Here is a 24875-nt window from a genome sequence, read left to right as displayed (position 1 = left end):
CTGTGCATGCAAGACGGACGACGAACACCAATTTGGTCATTGGTTACATTTTATTTCTTTTCTATTTACACTTAATTTGTTATATAAATATAATACATAATTTCAAAAAAAAAACAAAGAAAAACGACAACAATCGAGTAAAATACACAACAGCCTGATCACAACAACTGGAGAGGAGGAGGAGAGGGGGGCTTTCTGAGGGGGTAAGCTGAGCTCTCAGTTTGTTGGTTGGAAAAAGGGAAACCGTGAAGTGGCTCAGCTCGGATCGTGAGTCATCGACTCCCCATGGAGAGTGAGGGGGTAGTGATTCTTAATGGGGTCGGGGCGGTTGCATGGCCAGTATGGTTTCTTCTGGTCCAGTTTGTCCATCCGTGTCGCGTCTCTCGTTTTTGGTGTAGTAACGAGTGTTACTTTAAATGCATTGTTGGGGGGGGGGCAAGCGCTGTGTGTGTGTGTGTGTGTGTGTGTGTGTGTGTGTGTGTGTGTGTGTGTGTGTGTGTGTGTGTGTGTGTGTGTGTGTGTGTGTGTGTCTGTGTGTGTGTGTCTGTCTGTGTGTGTGTCTGTCTGTGTCTGTGTGTGTCTGTGTGTAAAGGGGTACCCAGGGGGCATGCTCTGGATGAAACATTGTGGCTGGCGAGCCCTCCGTCAACGAGCCACACATGTCATCATCCTGCCTCGCCGGCCCCCTGCCGCCGGGGGGAGTGTGGGGGACGAGGTGCTTAGGGGGGAGAGGCTGAGGGACTCAGGCCTGGCTGGTGATGATGATCAGGGCCGGACTGGCCGCCTGCTGGCTGGTCTCCACCGCCACGCCCCCCTCCTCTTCCTCCTTCCTCGTCGGGGTCGTGAACTTGGCGAAGACGCGCGGCGTGCTCAGGTTGTAGACGCCGGCGTGCAGGAAGCAGGCGCGCAGCGGTAGCGGCGCCACTTCCTGCGGCCGCAGCCGCCGGCGGTACTGCGTCTGGCCCAGCCAGGTGAACGTGCCGTGCACCTCCGTGGAGTCGGGGCTGGAGGGGGGAGTGGGGATACAGGCGGGTTACAATGGGCTGGGGCTGCTCCATTATGGGAAAATATATAATTAGATCATTTGGGCCAATATTGAAATCACGATTATTAAAACAATTATTTTCAGAGTTTGAAAACATGATGCATTTATTCAGCATTTTTCTCCCAAAAAACACTTTGTAACTGAGTACTTTTGAATTTTGCCTGAAAGAACTACATGAAATGTTCGAAAATAATGTACAAATATTTATCCAGCTGATCCGATTTCTTTAAAACATTTAATGAATATAATAAATATACTTTAAAAAAAACGTTCCAACTCGATTATAATAGTTGGATGATTCTCCCCTACAATGAGCGGAGACACAGATCAAGAGTAAATGATTGAATAAATGATTTCAAAGAAAAAAGGGAGATTCGCTTTACCTATAGCAGTTACATGCATTTACATACCTAACCTTTTCTAGTTGTACTCTACGTTAAGGGCCGAATGTAGTGATCTGTAAAGAGTGACACACACAGACATCCTTTGTCTGGAGACTGACCTGATGGTTTTGTGTCGCAGATCTATGAGGACCTCCACCTCAGCCAAGGCGCAGTTGGACATGGTGAGGGTGACTGGTACAACACAGAGCCTGGAGGGAGGGAGGGAGGGAGAGAGAGAGAGAGAGAGAGAGAGAGAGAGAGAGAGAGAGAGAGAGAGAGAGAGAGAGAGAGAGAGAGAGAGAGAGAGAGAGAGAGAGAGAGAGAGAGAGAGAGAGAGAGAGAGAGAGAGAGAGAGAGAGAGAGAGAGAGAGAGAGAGAGAGAGAGAGAGAGAGAGAGAGAGAGAGAGAGAGAGAGAGAGAGAGAGAGAGAGAGACAGACAGACAGACAGACAGACAGACAGACAGACAGACAGACAGACAGACAGACAGACAGACAGACAGACAGACAGACAGACAGACAGACAGACAGACAGACAGACAGACAGACAGACAGACAGACAGACAGACAGACAGACAGACAGACAGACAGACAGACAGACAGAAAGAGAGAGTCAGAAAGAGAGAGTCAGAGAGAGAGATATTTGTGTTAAGTTGAGCCACAGATCTAAGATGGGCTACTATTTTTAAGTTGGTATTATTTGTAAAATTAAGGTAATTTTAATTAACAAAGGAAGTTTAAGGAACAACGTTGCTTGAACTAGAGACATGTAACACCTAGCATAGGACCCTTAGCATCAGTAAACCATAGGCCTACGTAGGTTCCCTAGCGGCATCTACACCATTCAAATTAATTTCATGAGAAGCTGTGTCCATTCTAACATTGAGAATGGAATGATCAGAAATAGCAGCTGAGTTTTAACTTACTATATTACAAATAATACTTATTGATTAAAAAGAACAGTTGCTTTAGGCAGTTGTATGATTTCACATGATGTGCATAATTGTACAAACAAAAAGAGAAAACATTTGGTTATGTCAGGCAAAAGTGGGCCTTGGCCAACCCACATGGCATTCAGGCCAACCTTAGAAGCATAAGTCGGTACAAAGCTGGATCAGCCTCGATTTCTGCCTCTCCGGGTGTGTGTTTGTGTGTTTGTGTATGTGTAAGAGAGCGAGAGATCCCACCTTTCGTGGACAAACTGGTGGCTGTACGTTTCGGGGTAGTGCAGGTTGGTCTTGATGAGGTTGGACAGTTGCTCCACAGAGGGCTGGATCACAGGGGGAGGTAAATCTGGCTTGAACTTCAGCAGCACCATTTCCTGAGCCTCCTGTGGACATGACAAACCCCACCAATGAATTCATCCCTCATCGTACCAATACACAAGCAGAACATCGCCAGACCAATTCTCAAATACAGATTAGTCTGGAAACCCCCTTTTCAATTTTGTTTTTCAAGGAACGTCATCAACGGTTGCAGACCCGAAATGGTTGTTTGGCATCTTGGTTGTTTATGAAAAAAATCACTCCCATGGTGCACTCTTTCATAGTCATCATACTAAATACACCCTCTATTTTATTAAACATGTGATTGGCCAAACAAAGTCTAAAAAGGTCTACTTGAAATCTGCCTTAAAGGGAGGGGGGCCAGACGCATATGTAGAGCGAATAAAACCCTGCAGATTGGTCTGGTTCCCTGGCGACTAATACATCCTTGCACCAACTTGCTGGGTAGCCACTATCCAACATCGTCTCACATTTTTAGGAGGGAACTTCCCTTTATTTGTTTGACTTAAAAATATTAAGGGCTAGCGGTGTGGAAGTATGCTGCTCAGATTGTCAGAACAACATGCTAAGTTGCTGGCGGTACCCAGCCTAGCAGGTTCAGGGTTAGTCAGTATTGGCTAAAAGTAATAAGTATTTAGTAAAAGAAGTCAACATTCGTAGCCTCTACCATAGCTGCTGATACTTTCAATTTCTAGCTGGATAAATGGAGAAGAACACATGTTGGAGCAAAAGGGGAAGAACGTGAGTGGGAAAGGAAAGGGGGTGCAAAAAGGGGGGGAAATACGGAACGTGGAGCTATAAAAAGCACGTACTCTTCCCTCACCCTGAACATGAATGAACATCGAGCCACAGGAGCAGTTGCTTGGCAACAGATGGACGGCTGTGTTCCACAGGTGGTGGTGGAAATGGCTGCACATGTGTAACTATAAGGGCTGTCAAACGATTAACAATTTTAATCGCGATTAATCGCATAGTATTGGTGAGTGAACTGACAATCACATTTTTTTTATGTTTTTTTAAAACCCCTCCAATTGAAGTTAAATGAGATTATCAAATGGAATGACACAATCATTCATACCAAATGTACTTAATAAGCAAAAACTAGACCAAGTGATCTTGAGGGAGTTATATTGAATATATTATATTATATTCATTTGGGAACGCGTTATTATCCCTCTAATTTTATCAGCCCTAGTAAATATATACAATACATACAGTATATGGCGAAGGGATCAGGCCCTTTCTTGAGAGAAGTACATCTTGTTCCTCCTCTGGATCGAAGAAGAGCTAATTTTAGACTAGTGCGAGCATCCCACCACTGAGGTGAGGAGGTTGGGATTTTATTCAGCGAAGGCACTCTTCAATCCGTCATGTCTCCATGAAGTTCCCTCTGGTGCTCTCAGACACATGCGATACACACTTGAGCAAAGTATTCTATATGCCTTATATTCATTTCCATCAAAAGCAGAATTAAAGCTACGATTCAATTAACTGTATGTATGGACGTTTAATTCATTCAAGAAAAACACATGAAACAAAATCTCTGGCCAGCAAACTGCTACGGTGGGATATCACAGCCAGAAATCCTGATTGGAAAAGGACTTGGCACGCGCACAACTCACACATCCATGCACAAAAGATTTTATTGCGAGCGGTTTTACTGCACCCGAGAGAATTAATACAGCCTCGAAAAAGTTAACGTGAAGCAGCACGAAACTGACACTCCTATGTGCACAAATGCTGTCTTTGTTCTCGTGCTTGCAAAGTGTTTTCCTGCTCGCTCCGATATCCTTTCTCTGCGTGCGGTGGTGGGCCGACAGGGCGGCGCCATGACCACAATATCCCTGAACGTGATTGGTAACGTTAGCCAAGTCCAAACACCTCTCCAAGTGCTTGGAAGATTTCTTGGGTAACATCACACAAGCACACATTTAAAAAGGTGACATATTATACCACAAGGTTTGAGTGTCATGAGCCGTTATAAGCCGTTTTGAAAATCTGCCTCTTCTGACAACCCAAGTGGGCTTTTCAAACTAGATGTGTGCTGGACTGATCTATCCAGCACACATCTAGGTGTACACGCCCACTTGTGATCTCAGAAGAGGCTGATTTCACTGGCTCTTTATGAAGAACAATCGACAGCTAGCTAGCTGCTAGCACCCACCAGATGTAAACCCTGCTCGATCACAGCTTCAGAAGAGTTTGAAGACCGGCTGATTAAAAGAAGAAAGAGGAGTGATGATGTGGAGGAGAGGGGGCGGTTTGTGGGGTACGGTTAGGGGGGAGGGGAGAAGGGTCTCTTTGCTGTCTGGCTGCAAATGGTTTGAAAGGGGAGCAAATGGATACACAGTGTTTCACACAAGTCTTTAAGTGGTTTACATTACATACAATTGTACAAAATGCTTTTGGATACAAAGGCCTGAAGAGCTCTTCTGGTGCTGGCAGAAACAAGGAGGAAGTGCTCTGGGAGATCACTACATTTACATATATACATATACATATTGTATATACATAATCCGAGTGAGCATGAAAACAGGTTGCGTGCACGAGCAAAGACCGCCTTGTGCGCACGGGGGCGTCAGTTGCCAGCGGCTTCACCTTTTGTGTGCGCTCAATTAATCTCCTTTTCCTCACAGGCTTTATAATCGCATCTCGCGAGCAGAGATATACTGCGTCCTGTGAACGTGCTCGCAATAATGATCCGCGGGCACGGATTTGTTGGTTGATTGGCTCTTATATTTGCTCAAGATTTTTGGCAGTGATATGCCGCCATAATCCACAAAAAAAACACTTGTCATTAATGAATGTGACTTTCAAATTTAGTTTGCATAACAATGTTGGCATGCGTGTCTTGTTTATGTGATGATTTCGAAGGGCTGGCGGTTACCTGAAGGGTGCATACTGGGGCCCGAGCCAAACACTAAACAGTAATATACTACAGTGTATAGGATGACTCAGTAAATGACGACACCGTCAGGAAACCATAAAGTCCAAGTCTGGTACAAATGCTTTGTGTCTGTGGGTGTTTGTGCGGACAGTGCATACCTCTTTCTGGGGGAGGGAGAAGGCTTCCTTGCCCACCGTTTGAAGAGTCACGTGGAGTTGGCCTTCCAGAATGAGCTGCTTGTTGTCCTCAACTACGTATGCCTGCACATACACAAATAAATGCTTTAACACACTCAAATCTTATCATGAGTGGTAACACACTCGCACCTCATTTAAACTATCATGAGAGGTAACACACTCAAACCTTATCTAAACTAGCATTAGTGGTAACACTCTCAAACCTCATCTAAACTAACATGAGTGGTAACACACTCTCAACGATCATAAGAGGTAACACACTCACACCTCATCTATGAGTGGTAACACACTCACACCTCATCTAAACCCGAATGAGTGGTAACACACTCACACCTCATCTATGAGTGGTAACACACTCACACCTCATCTATGAGTGGTAACACACTCACATCTCATCTAAACCAGAATGAGTGGTAACACACTCACAGCCCATCTCTGAGTGGTAATACACTCACATCTCATCTATGAGTGGTAACACACTCACACCCCATCTATGAGTGGTAACACACTCACACCCCATCTATGAGTGGTAACACACTCACACCCCATCTATGAGTGGTAACACACTCACACCCCATCTATGAGTGGTAACACACTCACACCCCATCTATGAGTGGTAACACACTCACACATAATCCAAACGATTGTGAGTGGTACCATGACTGTACCTTCCAGAGGACGATGATATTCAGGTCCAGCTCGTTGCACGTCCGGACCACCGCCTCGATCGGACCCCCCCCCCCAGGTCCAGTGTCCACCAGTGGTTCTGCTGGAGGGGTGCGAGAGGCCCCCAGCCCGACCTTCTTTCTTCACCGGGTCGCCCGGGCAACAGCGGAAGAAGAAGTCTGCACACGGCGTGGTGGAGCTGACGATCTGACGGAGGAGGGGAATGAGGAATAGGGTCTAATACGATGGTGTAGCCATTTCGGTATAGGACACATAGCTCAATTAAAGTCAAACCTACACTTGTGTATTTTTCCCTGTGGAAATCTGATTTGTGTCATATATTATATTTTTGCACACAAAATACTTTTAGAGGCAAGAAGAAAAGAAAAAAAATAATAATAAATTCATCCCATTTTTTCGACACCCAGTTATCCCATGTGAGACATGGACAAGCTGGTAATACTCAGTAATGTAACTTAACTCTCAGTGTTTGGTGTCGTCTTATCTTTCATCCAAATCTAAAAGTGCAAGCATGAACCTCTGCATTTTAGAGCAGCCAGCTGATAACCATGGTGTGTTTATCCTGCGCTCTGCCCAATAGACCCTTTCGACAGAGCCGTCATCGTAGGACCAACAAGGGTGTCGCTCTTCGCATGCCTAGTGGAGTCCACTACCGGTGTCCAGGTACTTAGGGGTAGCAGACCCATGATTCATGATGTGAGCGACCTGTGTTTGTCTAACATGGACAGCTGCGAAAAGGATCAATTAGTCCTTCCTGATACTCACTCGTTCATTTCCAAGGTTCAGGTCTGCAAAAGTGAATTTATCATCTGTGGTCGAGGTAGCTGAGGGGAAGAGAAATACATAGACTTTGGAAGGTGTTCTGACCGTTGAAGAATAACTCATATTTTAGCACTCTTCCTGACAGCGAAACGGTTCAAATGGTTCACATGTAGAGCATGACCATGGGAAGATACAGGCAGCAATTTACCAAGCATATATTCTATGACACAATGGGTGTACAGCCAAGGTGGGAGAGACCAAGTTAATTTGCAATACACTATGGGGGGAGTGGATATGTCTACAAGGCTGCAAGCAAGGCTGCAAGACGGTTAAAGGAATCCTCACAACAAAGAAGTCAGTAGATTGGCATGGCCTTAGTAAGAGGCTTCGTGGCACTGTGAATGCAAACTATCTCAACACCTTGCACCTTTCAGTGAGGGAGGTATTTCTAGGTCCAAGGAGAATGTATAGAAATTATTTTTCAATTGACAAAAAATTATATAAACAAGGTTTATATTTGTGATATTTTGTATATAATTTTATAACATAGTTAGGATTAACGTTTTCACAACAACCATTCATATTTATACTTCGGAATCTCACACATGCAATGCGTCAATGGTTACCTTTGAGGGGTTTACACCTGGCCGCCCGGAAACACAATTTGGCCCGTTCCCTGCTGGTGAGCTTACAGTCTGGGAGATATCACAAGAGAAAGCAGACGAAGCAATTAGCTAAGCTGGTATGCTTGGCCAGGGAAGCGCTCCGGTGACATTCAGCACGCCCCGCCCTAACACACTTCCTGTACAATATTGGAGGGTCAGCTTTTCATATCCTCATATTAAGGAAATTGGCGTCGCTATTTTAAATGCCCTTTGGAAGACACTTGCAACAATATGACTTTACTTTAGGAAAACCCACGCAACAGCATCGTATCATTTCCAGTTTCACCACGATTTGATGCAAATTAATCCATCAAACTAAGAGTATTTGTTCATAAATCTAAAATGCTGAAGACAACTTTATTCCTGTTTGAATTCTATGTTAAACAAATACAAACAAATGAGCATTCAATGAGTACAGTGATTGTCACACTCGCAGTACTGCAGGGAATAAATTTGGCCAACAGCCAAAGCCGCATCCAGAACTCTCACACACACACACACACACACACACACACACACACACACACACACACACACACACACACACACACACAAACACACCATTAGTAAGCAGTTCCTCTCATCTACAGCGAGGCTGTGTTAGGTGGAATGGCCAAACTTTGACAGCAAAGGCAAATTAAGGTAATTTTGATCTAGATAGCACCACTATCCTTAAAGAGACATATATTTCTATTTTAGAAATTGCTTAAATTTGGCAGCCAAATTTTTCCCAGCCATCCCAAAAACCTCAATTGTTTTTAATATACTTGGTTACTTGAATTGCTTGTATAAAGCATTTGGTTGGAACATTACTGATTACTGTATCTGATGGGAGAGCAGCACCGCATTTTACGAAACCTTTGAAATTCTCCAGCTTTTCTAAAATAAAACCGAATGGTTGACTGTGGTGGAGTAATAAACAATTCAGCCCCAGAGGGTGGTCACAGTCAAATGATAGTCATTACATCAAGAACGGAAAACAGCTTGATTGCTCACCCCTGTCGGTTGCATAAAAGCAAAGGGGAAAAAGTGTCACCCAGAGATCCAATCAGACATCCACAGTTAATACTGTGTGTGTGTGTGTGTGTAGGTGTGTTTAGGTGTGTTTAGGTGTGTGTACATGTACACACACCTACGTGCGTACCTTTGTCCTTGTAGGGGTTGATGCACTTGTGTAACCTCCACTGTCGACTGCAGCTCGACACCTGGATGATGTGGAACTCACGCACACCTGCTTCACTCTGTCCGAGAGACAGGAGAGAGAGAGACAGAAACTTCAATTGGTTAACAGGACGTAACAAAAGACATCTTTGTGTGCCTGACTGATCATTGTCATTTGTCATCCACTGACGTCAGTGAAGATTATGGAATAACAGGACACCAGGTCTGAGAATTTAAAGGGGACATATTATGCCACCTGGTGTGAGTGTGATTAGCCATTACAAGCCGTTTTGAAAATGTGCAGCTTCTGACATCACAGGTGGGTGTGTCCACCTAGATGTGTGCTGGATAAATCCGTCTACCAGCCTACCCAGTGGACTATAGCAAACGTGGCTTGTAATGGCTAATCAGACTCACACCTGTTGGTATAATATGTCCCCTTTAAAACTAGGGGATTTTTTTTTTTGTTGAAATCCTCTAAATCCTGACATAGGTCAACATAATAAATTGCTCTGACAAATATAAAAAATCATTTTGTATCGGTGGCTGCTTTGTGACAAGCCTGTCCAAAATTTGAATTTACCTGTCCGATTGAATTTACCTGTTGCTTTATACACCTACCATCTAGCAACCCTATCTGCGCTCTGCCTTTGCACTCATTGGACATGATCAGAGTCTTTGCTAAAGCTAATAGGGTGACTCTGGAAGGTGGCCTGAAGGGAGGAGGGGATTTTGTAGATTGGATTCTTACTCTGGTTGGTTTCTCCGAATTACCTCCCTAGTTTTAATAGTGGAGGTAGGTAACTGGCATTCGCTATGTACAAGCGACTATTTGGAACACATCGAATGCCCTTTCGGATGGGTCCTCATTTATATGTTCTCTAATAAGGGCCAGCATTCAGATTGAGCCAATCCAATCTGCAGCTCAGCCTGTGTTGTAACTGACTTAACCTCGCAAAACGCAAGGTTAATTCACTAGTGCTTGGGTGTTTGGAGATAGGAGTAGGCCAACGTCTCGTCATGTTGTGTGTGCCAGTAAAATAATTATCTGTATAGCTTCAGGTGTGACCACACAATGAGCTTTCAGCAAAAGGGCAGGATGCTAGGTTGGCCATTGGTACGCAAGAACGGATGATGGAAAGCTCAGGAATCTCACATTTAAATAAGACTCTATACAATTAGTTTGGATGATTGGAATGATTTAGATTCCACTGGTTTCAGAACTACAGACAATGCTTCTGCTGGCCTGGCTGTTCAGACTGCATCTTGGTCCATGAAAAGTTAATCTCTTCTTTCTATAATGTAGCACCTGAAGAAGTTCTCGTATTTATCAATTGTATGCACTCGCATTGTCCTCGCGTTCGTTAGGGTTGCATTCTCATGGTCGAATGCACTCAATGCAAGTCGCTTTGAACAACAGCTTTAGCTAAATTAACATAATGTTAATATAATGCGCGCTTCGAGAGGACAGAGAGTCAACAAGGGTCAAAGTTTAAAAGTGTTGTCCCGAGTGCGGCAGCATGGTAAAACATGTGAGCAGTGCACTAGACCCAGGGTGTTGTCAGCACTAGGTGGGTAGGCTTCCACGCTCAACCCCCACAGGAACTCATCCCTGTATTTACAGTTCTGCATACATCCTGAGAACGTGCATTTTCACTATACGCGTCACATTAACATGTAAGATAGGGGGCAGTATAGCGATCACAATTGAACCAATAACAGGCTGAGCGCTCGTCATGTGATGCTGAAGACGCGACGTGTCAGGCTCACCATGTTGACGTTCTCCACGTCCACAAACACCAGCATGCCGTCGTTGAGGTGGTCCCCGTCCTCGGCGTCCCGCCCGCGGTGGTCCACGGAGGGCACGCTGCTCGGGCAGGCCGTGGCGCACACGCTGAGGGAGCGGCTGGCGCAGATGAACACGTTGTGGCGCAGCACCCGGTGACTGGGGAGGGGGGAGACGGACGGGTTTGAACTCAATGCTCTGGAACTAAGGTGGGGATGGTAGAGGTAGAGAGCCAGAGGGGAAGAGAATGAGGAAGAAAAAGGCAGAGAGAGGGGTAGAGAGAGAGAGGGGTAAGGAATGAGGAAGAAAAAAGCAGAGAGAGGGGTGGAGAGAGAGAGAGAGAATGAGGAAGAAAGAGGCAGAGAGAGGGGTAGAGAGAGAGAGGGGTAGAGAATGAGGAAGAAAGAGGCAGAGAGAGGGGTAGAGAGAGAGGGGTAGAGAATGAGGAAGAAAGAGGCAGAGAGAGGGGTAGAGAGAGAGAGGGGTGGAGAATGAGGAAGAAAGAGGCAGAGAGAGGGGTAGAGAGAGAGAGGGGTGGAGAATGAGGAAGAAAGAGGCAGAGAGAGGGGTAGAGAGAGAGAGGGGTGGAGAATGAGGAAGAAAGAGGCAGAGAGAGGGGTAGAGAGAGAGAGGGGTAGAGAATGAGGAAGAAAGAGGCAGAGAGAGGGGTAGAGAGAGAGCGGGGTAGAGAATGAGGAAGAAAGAGGCAGAGAGAGGGGTAGAGAGAGAGAGGGGTGGAGAGAGAGAGGGGTAGAGAATGAGGAAGAAAGAGGCAAAGAGAGGGGTAGAGAGAGAGAGAGAGAGAATGAGGAAGAAAGTGGTAGAGAGGGGCAAAGAGAGAGGTAGAGAGAGATAGCAAGAGAGAGTCAGAAAGATGGAGCAAGAGTGACAGCTATAGGCTGTCAAAAAACAAAGTGAGGAGAAGGCCTGAGAGGACTTGAGAGGAGGGTCTGACTGAAGATAGAGATTTTCTCTGAAAGAGAATAGTGGGGGATTTGTATGCATTGTTGGCGTGTCAGTGTGTGTGACAGGGATGAAAGAAGTGCCCCCCCTCCCTCCCCTGCTAGACTGCAGGCTCAGTGCGTTCCTGGGTGACGGGGACGGGGGGAATTTGAGCATATTGCTGCGGGGGCCGGCAGTAAGCGGGAACGAGGTGAACAATAAAATAGAATAATTTATTGAGCTGCCGCGATCCAACCGCGCGCGCTGCAGTAATGAACTGCAAAATAAGCGTGGGGGGTTGGAATTAAAAAAAAGCCACCAATTCACGTAAGAAGGGAAAATAGGAAAACGGGAAATGCTCTGGCACAGTTAAATGCCACCTTCAAGCCAAAGAGTAACACCCAACGTGCAGAATCCGAACGTAAATAAAGCATTTTAGGCTTCATATAACGCAAAAACGAAGAAAAATAGATGAGGTAAAGAGCACTACTGTTTATTTATTTTTTACTCTGCGCTCACCTGATCCTCCCGCCCTTCTCGGCGCTCTCGTAGTAGAACAGGAAGTTGATCTCGTGCACGCCCTCCTGGTCCGGCCCGCGCAGCCAGAGGGGCAGCTGGGCCGACTGGCCGGGCCGCAGCACGCCCCCCTCCAGTGGGATCTCCACGGCGACCGCCTTGGCCCGCACCAGGCCCTCCACCGGGGAGGACACCATGTACACGGGGGGCGGCGGGTGGCCCGGGTGGAGGTGGTGGTGGGGGTCCCCGGGGGGCGTGGCCAGCGTGTGGTAGGCGGAGCAGACCTCGGCGCTGGTGGGGCTGAGGGGTGTGGAGGCGGCGGAGGAGGAGGAGGAGGAGGAGGAGGAGGAGCCGCCGCCGAAGGTGAAGAAGTGCGGGTGGGTGGAGGCCACGCGCAGGCCCCGCAGCGCCACGCCGCTGACGTTGCAGAACTCCACGTAGGCCTTGGTGATCTCGCCGCACAGCAGCGCCGTGGGGAACTGCAGGAAGAACACCTGCGAGCGCACACACACACACACACACACACACACACACACCCGGAGGGACACACACACCCAGAGACACACACACACACCCACACACACACACAGAGAGAGACACACACACACAGAGACACACACACACACACACACACCCCCAGAGGGACACAGACACACACACACACCCCCAGAGGGACACAGACACACACACACACACAACGCATCAGGGGCTGTAAGCTGGTAGGGCTGCACCAGTAAAACAATAAATTGTGATTGCGATCCTTTTTCCCCAACATTGTCATTGCGATAATTCACTGCGATTAACAAAATCCATTCCCTTTGTAAACATGCAACACGGTTTGGTGTCATATAGCTGCAGTGGGCCCTCACGGACACACCAGGTTCAAGCCTGGGATTCCTCAGAGCAATTATTATTTAGTTGTTATGACTTGATAACAACGTAACGGGCCCACAAAATCGGATTATTGTTTTAGATTCACATGCAAGTGATTACGCCGCCCCTTTAGGAGGCAGGACACCCTTAGTGGTGCTTGTGTTGGTGTGCTTCATGTGCTTCGGAGGCCGTAGGTACCTCCATCAGGGGCATGGGGGGTGTGATCAGGGGATGAAGGCGCTGGTCCTGGCCGTGGCTCACAGACGTCTTGTCCTCTTTGGTGGAGTTGAGGCGCGGGCCCCTGATCTCCAGGTCCTGCTGGCCGCGCACCACCAGGGGCTGGGGGCTCTGCTGCCCTGGGGGGGAAGAGGAGGGTTAGACAGGTCTCCTCCAAGGGGAGCAGCTCACATGGCTGTTTGTGTCTATGCTTGTTGTTTTCCTATGCGGATACTGATGGGAGGGGATCAGACAGAGAGGGAGCCAGAGAGGGAGAGAGAGAGAGAGACAGAGAGAGGGAGAGACAGAGAGAGGGAGAGAGAGAGACAAAGAGAGAGAGACAGAGAGTCAAAGAGAGAGAGACAAAGAGAGGGAGAGACAGAGAGAGGGGGAGACAGAGAGACAAAGAGACAAAGAGAGAGAGACAGAGAGACAAAGAGAGAGAGACAAAGAGAGAGAGACAGAGAGTCAAAGAGAGAGACATAGAGAGGGAGAAACAGAGAGAGGGAGAGAGGTAGAGACAGAGAGAGGGACAGAGAGAGACAAAGAGAGAGAGACAGAGAGTCAAAGAGAGAGAGACAAAGAGAGGGAGAGACAGAGAGAGGGGGAGACAGAGAGACAAAGAGACAAAGAGAGAGAGACAGAGAGACAAAGAGAGAGAGACAAAGAGAGAGAGACAGAGAGTCAAAGAGAGAGAGACATAGAGAGGGAGAGACAGAGAGAGGGAGAGACAGAGAGAGGGAGAGGGAGAGAGAGAGACAAAGAGAGAGAGACAGAGAGTCAAAGAGAGAGAGACATAGAGAGGGAGAGACAGAGAGAGGGAGAGACAAAGAGACAAAGTTTTTGAAGTACTTTGCCATAGCATGATTTCACATAGGGGGAGTTTGTGAAACTTGGTCAATATTTGGTATGGATGACAGTGAGTGCTGACGCTAAGGTGTGTGTGTGTGTGTGTGTGTGTGTGTGTGTGTGTGTGTGTGTGTGTGTGTGTGTGTGTGTGTGTGTGTGTGTGTGTGTGTGTGTGTGTGTGTGTTACCTTCTGCACAGTGAGCCACTTCTTCAGAAGGCACAGAAGCAAGGTTGTAGGCCACACCCAGAATGTTGAGCTGACCAATCATGTGAGGCAGCAGTTTCAGACGGGCCTATGACAGAGGTGTTTGCTTTGTCATTATATACTCAACTCCAATTAATGCTTGGGCAATTGATTTTCATCATTCCTTAAGTGCAATAAAAGTCAATATTGATTTTAGGTCAAAGATATTCTGATAGCTGATTAATTCAATACTGCCCAGTTCTATAAACACGCACATCATACAGAAATATAAATAGGCATACGAAACTGAAGATCACTGAACAATTAGTAATAATCTTTAATAAAAGTAGCTCACCACTTTGGTCTCCTTCGGGCCAAAGTTGAACTCTGGAATAATTTCACTGGATATGACGTCGTCTTTGTTTTCCGACTGTGGGGAAGAGCAGAGAACAGAGATGGAGTATAATGAATGAAGCCTTGCTCCTCTCTATGTTCTTCGCCGCTCTTAACCGGCGGAAACTGTCAGTGTGAGGGGAGATGCTCGTTGCTGGCAGGTAAACAGACACTAATGAGTGCACAGACTGAGGAAGAACCCACGGAACCGAATGTGGCAGGGGGTGTTGTTCACAGTACTGCTGTTAGAGCACCACAGTAATGTTCCCTTATTGCACACAGAATCTGGCTCCATCCTCCTAACAACATAACTTAAAAAAAATACACTGTGTTTATACATCGGGTATACGTTATATAAACACAGAACTCATAATTGAAGACGTTATAAGATTGCAGGTGCTTCACACGTTGGATGCAGGAAAAGGAATGCTTAGCCAAATTACTGCGGTTACGCTGTGGGGTCCTACCAAACCGTGGTAACGCTGTGGGTCCCTACGTTTCCATAGCTACGCTTCGGGTCCCTGCGTTACCGCGGCTGCGCTGTGGTTCCCTACGTAACCGCGGCTACGGGTTGTAACCTGTGTAATTCTGTGTTACTACACTGTCAAAAACAATCAAACATAGACTGATTACATCATCAAAAAATAAATCCAAGAAATACAAGAAAGAAAATGTTTAAACAAAGCAAAAAAAATAGTCCTAAAAAGGATAAAAAAAGTGTTGATGCCTTCTTGCTGTTAGTGTAATGTAAAGTTGGACCAAAGACGCCCACCTTGTCGTTGGTGATGGGCTCCCCCGAGGCCTCGTCCGAGGGCAGGTCCCCTTGCTGGGGACTGGAGAGGTCCCTGGGGGTGAAGCTCCACTGCAGGGACAGATCGGACAGGAGCAGGGACACTTTCAGGGGGTTCTGGAAGGTCACCTCCACTATGATGGGCTCTGCGTGAGAGAGAGAGACAGAGTAGGTCAGGGAGAGTGGACACCATACCGTTTTCTTTAGAAATAGCAGAAATAAAGCAGAATTCCTTACGTTTGTTTCATTAAGGATACGTATGACCATTCAAAGGGTGACATATTATACCACCAGGTGTGAGTGTGATTAGCTGTTACAAGCCGTTTTTTTAAAATCGGCCTCTTCTAATGTCACAAGTGGGCGTGTCCACCTAGATGTATGACGGATAGATGAGCAACGTTTGCTACAGTCCACTGGGTAGGCTTCTAGAAGGATATGCCCAGCACACATCTAGGCTGACAGGCCCACTTGTGCTGCCAGAAGAGGCAGATTTTCAAAACGGCTTGTAAAAGCTAATCACACTCACACCTGGTGGTATACATTTCCAGCAAAGTCCAACCAACGACTCTGCGTACCTTCCACCACAGCCAGGGGGGTCCGGAGGTTGTCGGTCTGGCTGTTGAGGCAGCACTGGCTGGGCTGGAAGGCTGCCGGGACCACTCCCCGGTGGGCAGAGGCCACCGCCTGCTCCTCCAGCTGGCACCACATGACCGCCTGCTCCTGGTCGTACTCCTGGTCCAGAGACACGTTGGTGGCCGCCTGCTTCTCCCCTGACACCGCAAAGCCAGGACATCCCATCGTTAGGACTGCAGAAATATCATCCAGTCTATACTAGCTCTAATGCTCCGTCATTACGGGGGCAAAAAGGATCATTTACGCCATCGCTGTATTGTTGTGTGTTATATGGAACGCCGCTGTTGAACTCAAACATCCGTTCTATTAACCCGGAACGTGATGGAGACGACTACACAAGTTCAGCCATGAACTGAGCCAATTAAATGCACTTCGCACGTATCAAGTATGAATGCATATGAGGGCCAATATATAACACCGGTATTAGGATTTCCGCATTGAAATATTCCCCACATGCATGTGCAAAAAATACGTGCTGATCCGAAGAACTAGTGAAGACATTCACCATTCAACTTCAACAGTCTAATACGAATCAGCAAATGGCATGTCCAAACAGCAAAGTTGACGCTAATGTTAATATTATTCAGCTCCCATCTGTGAACTGTTTGTGTGCGCTAATGTGTCTTACCCTCGGCCAGGCGGCGCTCGTGGCCAAAGTAGACGCGCGTGGCAGCGGCGTGGATGCAGGGCAGCGGCAGCTTGGGCAGGCTCGCCTCGCTCTCTGCAGTCACACTCTGAAACACCCAAGACACGCCCGGTCACATTCACATTGCTGTCGACAGCCCCCCGATCCCCCATACCATGTCCACCGACGGTTAACCGGCTCAGATAGACAGATCTCCATCGGTGCATCAATGGAGAATAAGAGACAATAATTAATATAGAGAGAGAGCCCTGGATTAGCTCTTAGGATGTTGTCTTTTTACCTGCCATACTGGAAACCTCTTCTAGTGGCCAAGCAACTGTTTTAATATGTAACCCACATGTTTTAAGGTACGGCCGCACTGAACGCGCGTAACACGCCTAACCTGACGATTGATCATTAATGTGTGTCACAAAAATGGTTCAACGCGCCCAACGCGCCTACGCAGCTAGATGAGCCCGCCCAGCGGAGGTGTCTTGCTTCGCCCTGAAGGGGCTTATTTTCGATAATGACCGGCGACGTTCTATGCATTATCCACATCCACTTATTACACGGCTACTTGCCAAAACGAAGAAATAACTTCAGATGGTGTGTCTTTTTACAATTTATTCGTTACCAGCATTCTTAGTGTTGATTAGCAGAGAAATAGTCTGCCAAAGACGTTGACGTCGCTTAGCAACCGAAGACGCTGGGGTTGACAAGTTACCGGACTACTACCCATGCAAGTGAACGGAGCGTTCCACGGCATTGAGAAGACCCGTGTAATAAAGGCCTATAATATTTCTGTTTATGGCATAGATTTCTCCTCAGATTAGGCCAATAAAGCAATGATTAAAAAAAAAACCCACAAACGCTCGATCAAAGGCCCGGCCCAACCCGGCTCCGAGGATAGTGGTGGGTAATATTGGCTCGGGCTCGGGCAGAGAATCTAAACTCTAGTGCATGACATCCTCCGTAGGCGCTCACAGCTGGGTGAGTTTCACCATCTCCTCATCATTTCAGCACACACTGAAACGATGACTTGGTCGTCCATGTTCTCTCTGCTCAGTCTCTCTGCCAGTGACATCGGGTCAAGCTCAACGCTTATTGGCTATCGCGGCTAAGCGTCACACGTAGGCGCGTCAAAAGTTCAATTTTTTGAACTCTGCGCGTTGCTGCGTTGGGCACGTTATTTAGGTGCGTAAAACGAGTCCAACCCACCTAACGCGCTGCTTTAGTGCGTGTAACGCATCTACGCGCCTAAACCAATGGTTCCCTATGCAAAAATGCCGATTTTCAACGCCTCTAATGCGCGTAACGCGTTCAGTGTGGCCGTACCTTAAGTGTTGGCGTCTCATGTTTGGTGTTCATATTTTCACAGAGTGAGATAATGAAAATGGAGGAAGAGGTCAGTGGTGACAAACAGCAAGACAAATAATTAATGCCAGAGACAGATACAGAGTCAGAGAGAGAGAGACAGAGACAGAGAGAGACGGACACCTTGTAGACGTAGAGGTACTCTCGGAGGAAGGCGCCCTGCTGTGTGGCGGTCTGCTGGCTGTCGTTGGTCAGGATGTGGCGGAAGGCCTCCACGGCGTTGTCGGGCTGCCGCAGCGTGAACGACTGGCGGCCGATGGTGAAGTTGATGTGGTCCTCGGCCAGCGACCAGCCCCGCGCCCGGTACACCTGCATGGCCTGACAGTAGCAGCGCAGCGCGTGCCTCTTCTGGAGGACGGACACAGACAGAGAAAGAGAGTCACTGCACAGTTCCTCTATTCTGTATATTCTTCTTGTCCATGTATGATGTGTACTGTGTATTTTCTCATGTTTAAGGTAAATCTATTTCCTAATTCATTCATTATTAATTTCTTCTAATATTTATTTGACAGACGCAGAAAGAGAGTCATTGCACACTTCCTATATGTTCCTATCCTGATGTGTACTGTGTATTTTTTCATGTTTAAGTTACATTTATTTCCTAAGGGTTCGATATATTTTTGCATTTATGCTTTAATTCTTCTTCTTGCCATAAGGACCGAGTCTTAATGGTACGCGCTCTACCAGTTGAGCACCTTCCTAATTCATGTTATCTAATTATAAATGTTCAGTACTTATTGAATGCCACTCTCCCTCTACACATGTGCTCCTTTTGTTAATGTATCCCCGCCTTAGGTTTTAATTATGCATGTTACAGCAGTTCTGAAGGTTGCTAAACCAATAAAGATCTCACACACACATACAAACACACACAAAAGAGAGCTTCCAGCTGTACATACAACATATAACAAGCATACGAATGCATGTATGAAAGGGTTTACCTGTCCAGCCTTGCTGAAGCGGTGACCAGCCAGGATCATATGGAAGGCAAACTTGCGGACCATAGGGTTGCGCATATTTATAAAGCAGTGAGCGGCCTGCTCCAACAGCAGCGCACTGCGCAGGTCTGAATCCTGGGGGGGCGGAAACATGAGGGGGTTAGGACTTTTTAACCTGAAAAACTAAGGGACAGCTGTCATGCATTTACTTGTACAGGTGCCAATCAAAACGCAAGGAAAAAAAGTTTTGAATATACATTTTCACTCACATACGCACAGGGTATACAGCCGCCTTAGATATACACACATATTATTTTAGTTATAGTACCAACCTAGTATCGTAGGTTAAACGGGTAGTAGACTTATCTTCACTAGTTTAGTCCAAATGGACTGCATTTATATAGCTTTTATCCAAAGTGCTTTACAATATTGCCTGACATTCCCCCATTCATGCACATATTCACACACCAAAAACGGCTTCAACCATGCAAGACGACAGCCAGCTCGTCAGGAAGAGTTAGGGCTTTGTGCCTTGCTCAGGGACACCTCGAAACTCAGCTAGGAGGATCAACTAGCAACCTTGCGGTTACCAGCCAACCCGCTCTACCTCCTGAGCTACTGCCGCCCTGACCACCTGGTCCACTACCGGGCCCTGGTGCACCAAACCAGCAGGCCCACAATTAGCGTTATGAGCGTCACCCCGTGTTTGTCCTACGATGTGAAAAGGGTCTATTGAACACATCGACCACAAGGGCTCCTCCTCAGCAAAGGAAAGCGCTGAAGGCCAGTGGGGGGGCCCACCTCGCTGGTCATCTTGATGAGGAGCGTGGCCGCGTCAGAGTATTTGCCCTGGCTCTTCAGCACCTCGGCGCTGAGCAACGCACAGCGCTCCGCCAGCACCATGTTCCTGAAGGTTACCGTAAAAGCAGAAATGTATACATTCAAAACATTTTTTGATACAAAAAATGACCACATTTTGATCAGAAAAAAAAGACGGCAAAGTCTTGATTTGTGTTCAGACAACTACAATTATTAGCCGATTGAAAAGGGAAATGTACACCACCTGGATCTATATCCGTCGGGTTATCTTCCCGGTATTGATTGCTCTTGGCAATGTAATGCCTATGCATTTTAAAATTAACTCAAATATTACAGAGGGATGTATCCACTGCACATTTCAGGCGTGTGGTCTGAATGCTCTGGCCCCCCATCACTGTTTTGGTTTCCAAGTCTGAAACGGCAACGCTTCAAAAAGTGCCGCCTTGCTTTTAAGTGGCCTCCTTAATTGGTCCCCCGCTTGGCTTAGTAACCAGGAGGAATAATAGACCTCAATTAGAAGTACACTTCAGATTTCTGTTGTCCATCACTTTAATACGTCTATAAACGGCCCATTATCAAGAATAGCATTCAAGCCTTTATTACACACTTCTGTAAACCTCTGGAGGGCCACTAACAAGTGAATGTGGTGTAGCATGTGGTCGCTCTCTAAAACCATGCAAACAGCTCGTACTTGCAGCCGTCTCGGTAGGTCTGTATGGCCGTGTCCATGTAGTGTGCCGGGTACGGCCTGGGAGCCCCGGCCTGCAGGAACGCAGACACGGCAGCCATCTCCTGAAGCACAAGAAGAGGCGGGGGGTAGGCCAATGAGTTCAGGGTGATTCAACTGAGGTGAAGCCAGGCAAAGGGGATTGCCTAATAGGATGGCAGTGAAGAGGAGGTATCTGTCAGGCAAGAGCGGTAGATCCAAGGCTATACCTCCTATCTAATTTATTTTTCCTATATCGATGGCCAGCTTAGCCACAATGCATAGCTTGCAGTAAAGTGGATGGAACAGGGCCAGAGAGGACAAATGAGAGAGTGGGTGTGATTGTGAGTGTGTGTGTTTTTACTTTAAATAAGGCCTTTGATCTTCATGTGCGTCAGTAAAGAGATATGGAGGAAAGGGACCTATAAGCTTTCCCAAGGTTAGCTCCCCCCCTCCTTACACTTAAAGGGATAAGTGATGGTGTTTGGCTGCAACTATCCTTGGCATCATTCATCCAGGTATAATTAACAATAAATAACAGTTAACATTGTGAATGAGCAACATCACGATTTTATTGACGGCTTGATTGCATTGACTATAGTACTAATCGGATCTGGTTGATTGCTCTTTTTATCCTGTATGAAACCTTTCACCAATCACGGAATCTCTTTGCTGATTGGGGTAGGGAGTCACTGGAGGGAGCAGAGAGGTACAGGAATGGTTTTGGGTTGTTAAATTAGTTAGTAAGTTTAAAATGATTGCTCTCTTCTTCTCCATTCGATTCTCCCCGTTTGCAGTGAATAAAAACGTACCTACACCCGCTTTAATGTTTAGAACACACTCAACCTACTTGGACTACGGCACCAAGAGTACAAAATGTTCAAGTGTTCTTTGTATCTAGCACTCATGTGCGTCCTTACCAATGCCCCTGCAGCGTACAGCAGGGCCTGGTCGGACAGGAAGTCCTTCTTGGCCGTGTGGTAGCAACTGTAGGCCAGCTCGTAGTGCTGGACCAGGAAGCACAGGTCAGCCATCTTCCTGATCTGCAGCTCGGGGGCTTCTGGTGGGTAGCTTCAAAGACCAAAGGTCAAAAGGTCAATAATACTGACAACTCCTTATTCCATTCAACTCTAAACTCAGTCTCAATTACTGTCTCTAATCTGTTATAAAGTCAGTAATAAAGCTCAGACAGTATAGCTCAATTTGTTTGAATAAATAGTAAATTAAAATCAGACATATTAGTAACATATTAGGAATTCAGAAAACAACCATCCCTTCAACCAACCAACGGCGTATTGTCAGAGAAACTTACAGCAGTCCAGAAGTGCTCTTTAGTTCAGCGATGCTCTTCTCCGGAGCCTTGCCTCCACCGAACCACTTCTTAGTAGCCGAAAACAGAGATCGACTGAGACCTTTCCGCGAGACCAGCTACCACAGAGGGTTTAGTAATGAAAACAAGAGACATGAGGAACACAATGAAGACACGATGGGGTAAGAACCCAATGCTCATTCAGATACATATTAAGAAAACGTCTATATTCTAGTTAACCTATATGCATGTGCATTTTGTATGATTCACTATTAGCTTGAATTAATGAATTAATCAAATACAACAATTTCATCTTTGGCAGCAAAGTGTGGTGTTTCTTATATAAATAAATATTATATTATATGAGAGAGAGAGAGAGAGAGAGAGAGAGAGAGAGAGAGAGAGAGAGAGAGAGAGAGAGAGAGAGAGAGAGAGAGAGAGAGAGAGAGAGAGAGAGAGAGAGAGAGAGAGAGAGAGAGAGAGAGAGAGACAGAGTGAGACAAAGACAGAGTGAAGAGACAGAGAGAGGGGGAGAGAGAGAGAGAGAGAGAGACAAAGACAGAGTGAGAGTGAGAGTGAGAGTAACGTTCTGAGAGTGTGTAACGTTCTGTACCTGGTCATTGAGCTGCCTGATGTTCTTCTCTATGTGGGGGAGGAGGCCCCTGAAGGTGAACTCCTGCAGGAACTGCCTGATGTGGTCATGGTCGTTCAGCGTGAGACAGTCCCCGTGGGTCCCCGCGGCGGCCACGGCCGCGGCCCTAGCTGCTGTGGGGCCCCCGGGGGGCAGGACCCCGAGGGTGTCCAGACCCCCGCTGGGAGGGCAGTCCAGTTGGAGAGGGTGACTCTGCATGCTGTCGGGCATTTCGCCTGAGGGGACACACCAAGCGGAGCTCAACACCGACTCTTACTTGGACTAAGTTATAGCTGGCAGTGGTAGCCACATCCTCCAGCATGCATAAGGTACGACACTAAGGGGTCGTTCCATCGATCTTGATCGATTTCCGTAGTTGCGTAGTCGCGAGCGCGCTGTTCTGATACCGTGAGGTCAGGAGACGACCGTATCTGTCGTACCACATCTTTATATGTTTAACCGATCAAATCAACTCTTTTGACCTTTCAAACCACAACACAGAAATGCATGTTGCATGTTCAATAATCAAGAACCATGCAACATATCCACTTGTAGGAGTATTGCTTGCCTCATAACGTTCAGACCAGAAGGCAGTGCTTTGATTCAGAAAAAGACCACCAGAGATTCACACTGAAAATGTGTCAACTCACCTTTATCAGCGGAATCCTGGGAATTCACCTCAGAGCTCCCGACATCGTTCTCCGCTACAACACTGTTTGCTTCTGTCACCGGTGGCGGGGCAGGCTCCTCACAAGACTCCTGAGGAACGAGAGGGCATGAAACATGGCATTCACAATGAAAGCATGTTAACATTACATCACAGTACGCCTAACCAAACTACTGTTTCTACAAGGTCCTAAGGCTGATTAACCTGCAAATCCCAGTAAGTAATACAGATTCACTTCTTCACCTTTATTCATTCATACAGCACGCTAACGCAACGAGGTTTCAGACAAAAAGAGAATCCACGGTTATTCCAATTGTGGTGATTGACAGCTACAACGCTTAATGCTTGCAAAACAAATTATTATCGATATTATTATGATTATATTATTGAATTCTGTGGCTATTCCGACCCGAATGGGGTAAATAATGAGGTCATTTCTTAAGAGTAATGCCGGTGCTGACCTGGCTCAGAGGGTTGTTCTTGTGCAGGTACTGACTCCAGGGGTCAGGGATCTGCTCATTGGCGCCCGTTGGGGAAGTTCGAGAGTTGATTTTGAGAAGGTAGCAACCCTGGGAGCCGTAGCGTTGTTTCATATCCTCGTACACGGCATCAGCCCTGAAGCAGTCCAGGGGAGGACGGTCGGGGGAAAAGAAACAGAAATATTGTCATAATGGGCACGAGATGCTGAAGTTTCTGGTAGCACGAATTACGCGTTGGGCCCACTTCAAATGAAACTGAGCTTTGGCACCTCTGCTCGTCGCCCTGGCTGGTGTCGTGCAGTAGGACGTAGTACTTGAGCGTGTTGGGGATGAACCACCTGGGGTTGGTGTAGTCACCGCTGTGCTGGATGCGATGCTGCTCCTGAGACAGCTTGAGGAACTGTTCCACTGGGACGGCTTCACTGGAAGATACCACCAACAGGCCTTAAGACGCAGGGGGCGTGGTTTCATCAAGGACTCAACAACTATCGCAGCAGGTTCCCTGTGTGTGTGTGTGTGTGTGTGTGTGTGCGTTGAGATTATACAATATAGTCGTCGACTTTACAAAAGGCCTGAAATGTTGAGACAAGCAGTTCACACCATCACATTTTGATATGGACGAAGTTTGGTTAGAACCAGAAGGATACAGGCGAGGTAGTGGTTGAGAAACTCGTGATCGGAGGCCGGCATGGACTGCAGGAAGCTTTCCCTGTAGGCTTCGAACCAGGGCGTGGTGGCTGCAGACATACAGAGCAGATCAAGCCACATGAAGCAGATAAGGAGGGGACAGTGATACAATACAACATCCCAATCAAAACGGTGTTTTGATTGGATGGCAACTTTACCACCCTCCATCAGCGAGCCTCCATCTTTGAAATGAGCTGAAATAGTTAGCTAGCCTGAAACTTAAGTCAATGTACCATTCCATGTATAAGTCAGTGCAGCAATTTACAGCTATCATTAATATAAAACTCAGTGTTTGAAAGTTTTTTCATTTTTTTCTCTTTCTTGAAAAGGCCTTAAAACAAAGGTTTTAATTGAAAATTTGAAATAACAGCCCTGAAATGCCTGTGT

At 46.8% G+C, this 24875-nt stretch overlaps 1 protein-coding gene across 1 annotated transcript in view; it reads right to left on the bottom strand.

Annotated features, from left to right (window-relative positions):
• Positions 1 to 31: 31 nt before the first annotated feature.
• Positions 32 to 24875, bottom strand: part of trappc8 (trafficking protein particle complex subunit 8) — a 30483-nt gene continuing 5639 nt past the window's right edge. Inside the window, 28 exon segments of the mRNA XM_079739163.1 lie at positions 32 to 1004; positions 1548 to 1637; positions 2614 to 2756; positions 5758 to 5859; positions 6465 to 6600; positions 6602 to 6669; positions 7249 to 7307; positions 7872 to 7940; positions 9055 to 9151; positions 10842 to 11016; positions 12319 to 12809; positions 13387 to 13544; positions 14441 to 14546; positions 14793 to 14867; positions 15603 to 15766; positions 16196 to 16390; positions 16882 to 16987; positions 18376 to 18600; positions 19194 to 19325; positions 19992 to 20097; positions 20701 to 20801; positions 21636 to 21786; positions 22028 to 22143; positions 22638 to 22891; positions 23306 to 23414; positions 23784 to 23937; positions 24071 to 24245; positions 24449 to 24538. Coding sequence (XP_079595289.1) covers positions 743 to 1004; positions 1548 to 1637; positions 2614 to 2756; positions 5758 to 5859; positions 6465 to 6600; positions 6602 to 6669; positions 7249 to 7307; positions 7872 to 7940; positions 9055 to 9151; positions 10842 to 11016; positions 12319 to 12809; positions 13387 to 13544; positions 14441 to 14546; positions 14793 to 14867; positions 15603 to 15766; positions 16196 to 16390; positions 16882 to 16987; positions 18376 to 18600; positions 19194 to 19325; positions 19992 to 20097; positions 20701 to 20801; positions 21636 to 21786; positions 22028 to 22143; positions 22638 to 22891; positions 23306 to 23414; positions 23784 to 23937; positions 24071 to 24245; positions 24449 to 24538 — 4109 coding nt within the window. The 3' untranslated portion in view covers positions 32 to 742.

This window comes from Pollachius pollachius, assembly GCF_949987615.1.
Source record: "Pollachius pollachius genome assembly, chromosome: 7".
In the NCBI taxonomy this organism is placed as follows: Eukaryota; Metazoa; Chordata; class Actinopteri; order Gadiformes; family Gadidae; genus Pollachius; species Pollachius pollachius.
The sequence above is the reverse complement of the archived record's forward strand: the minus strand, read 5'-3'. Positions and strand labels throughout refer to the sequence as shown.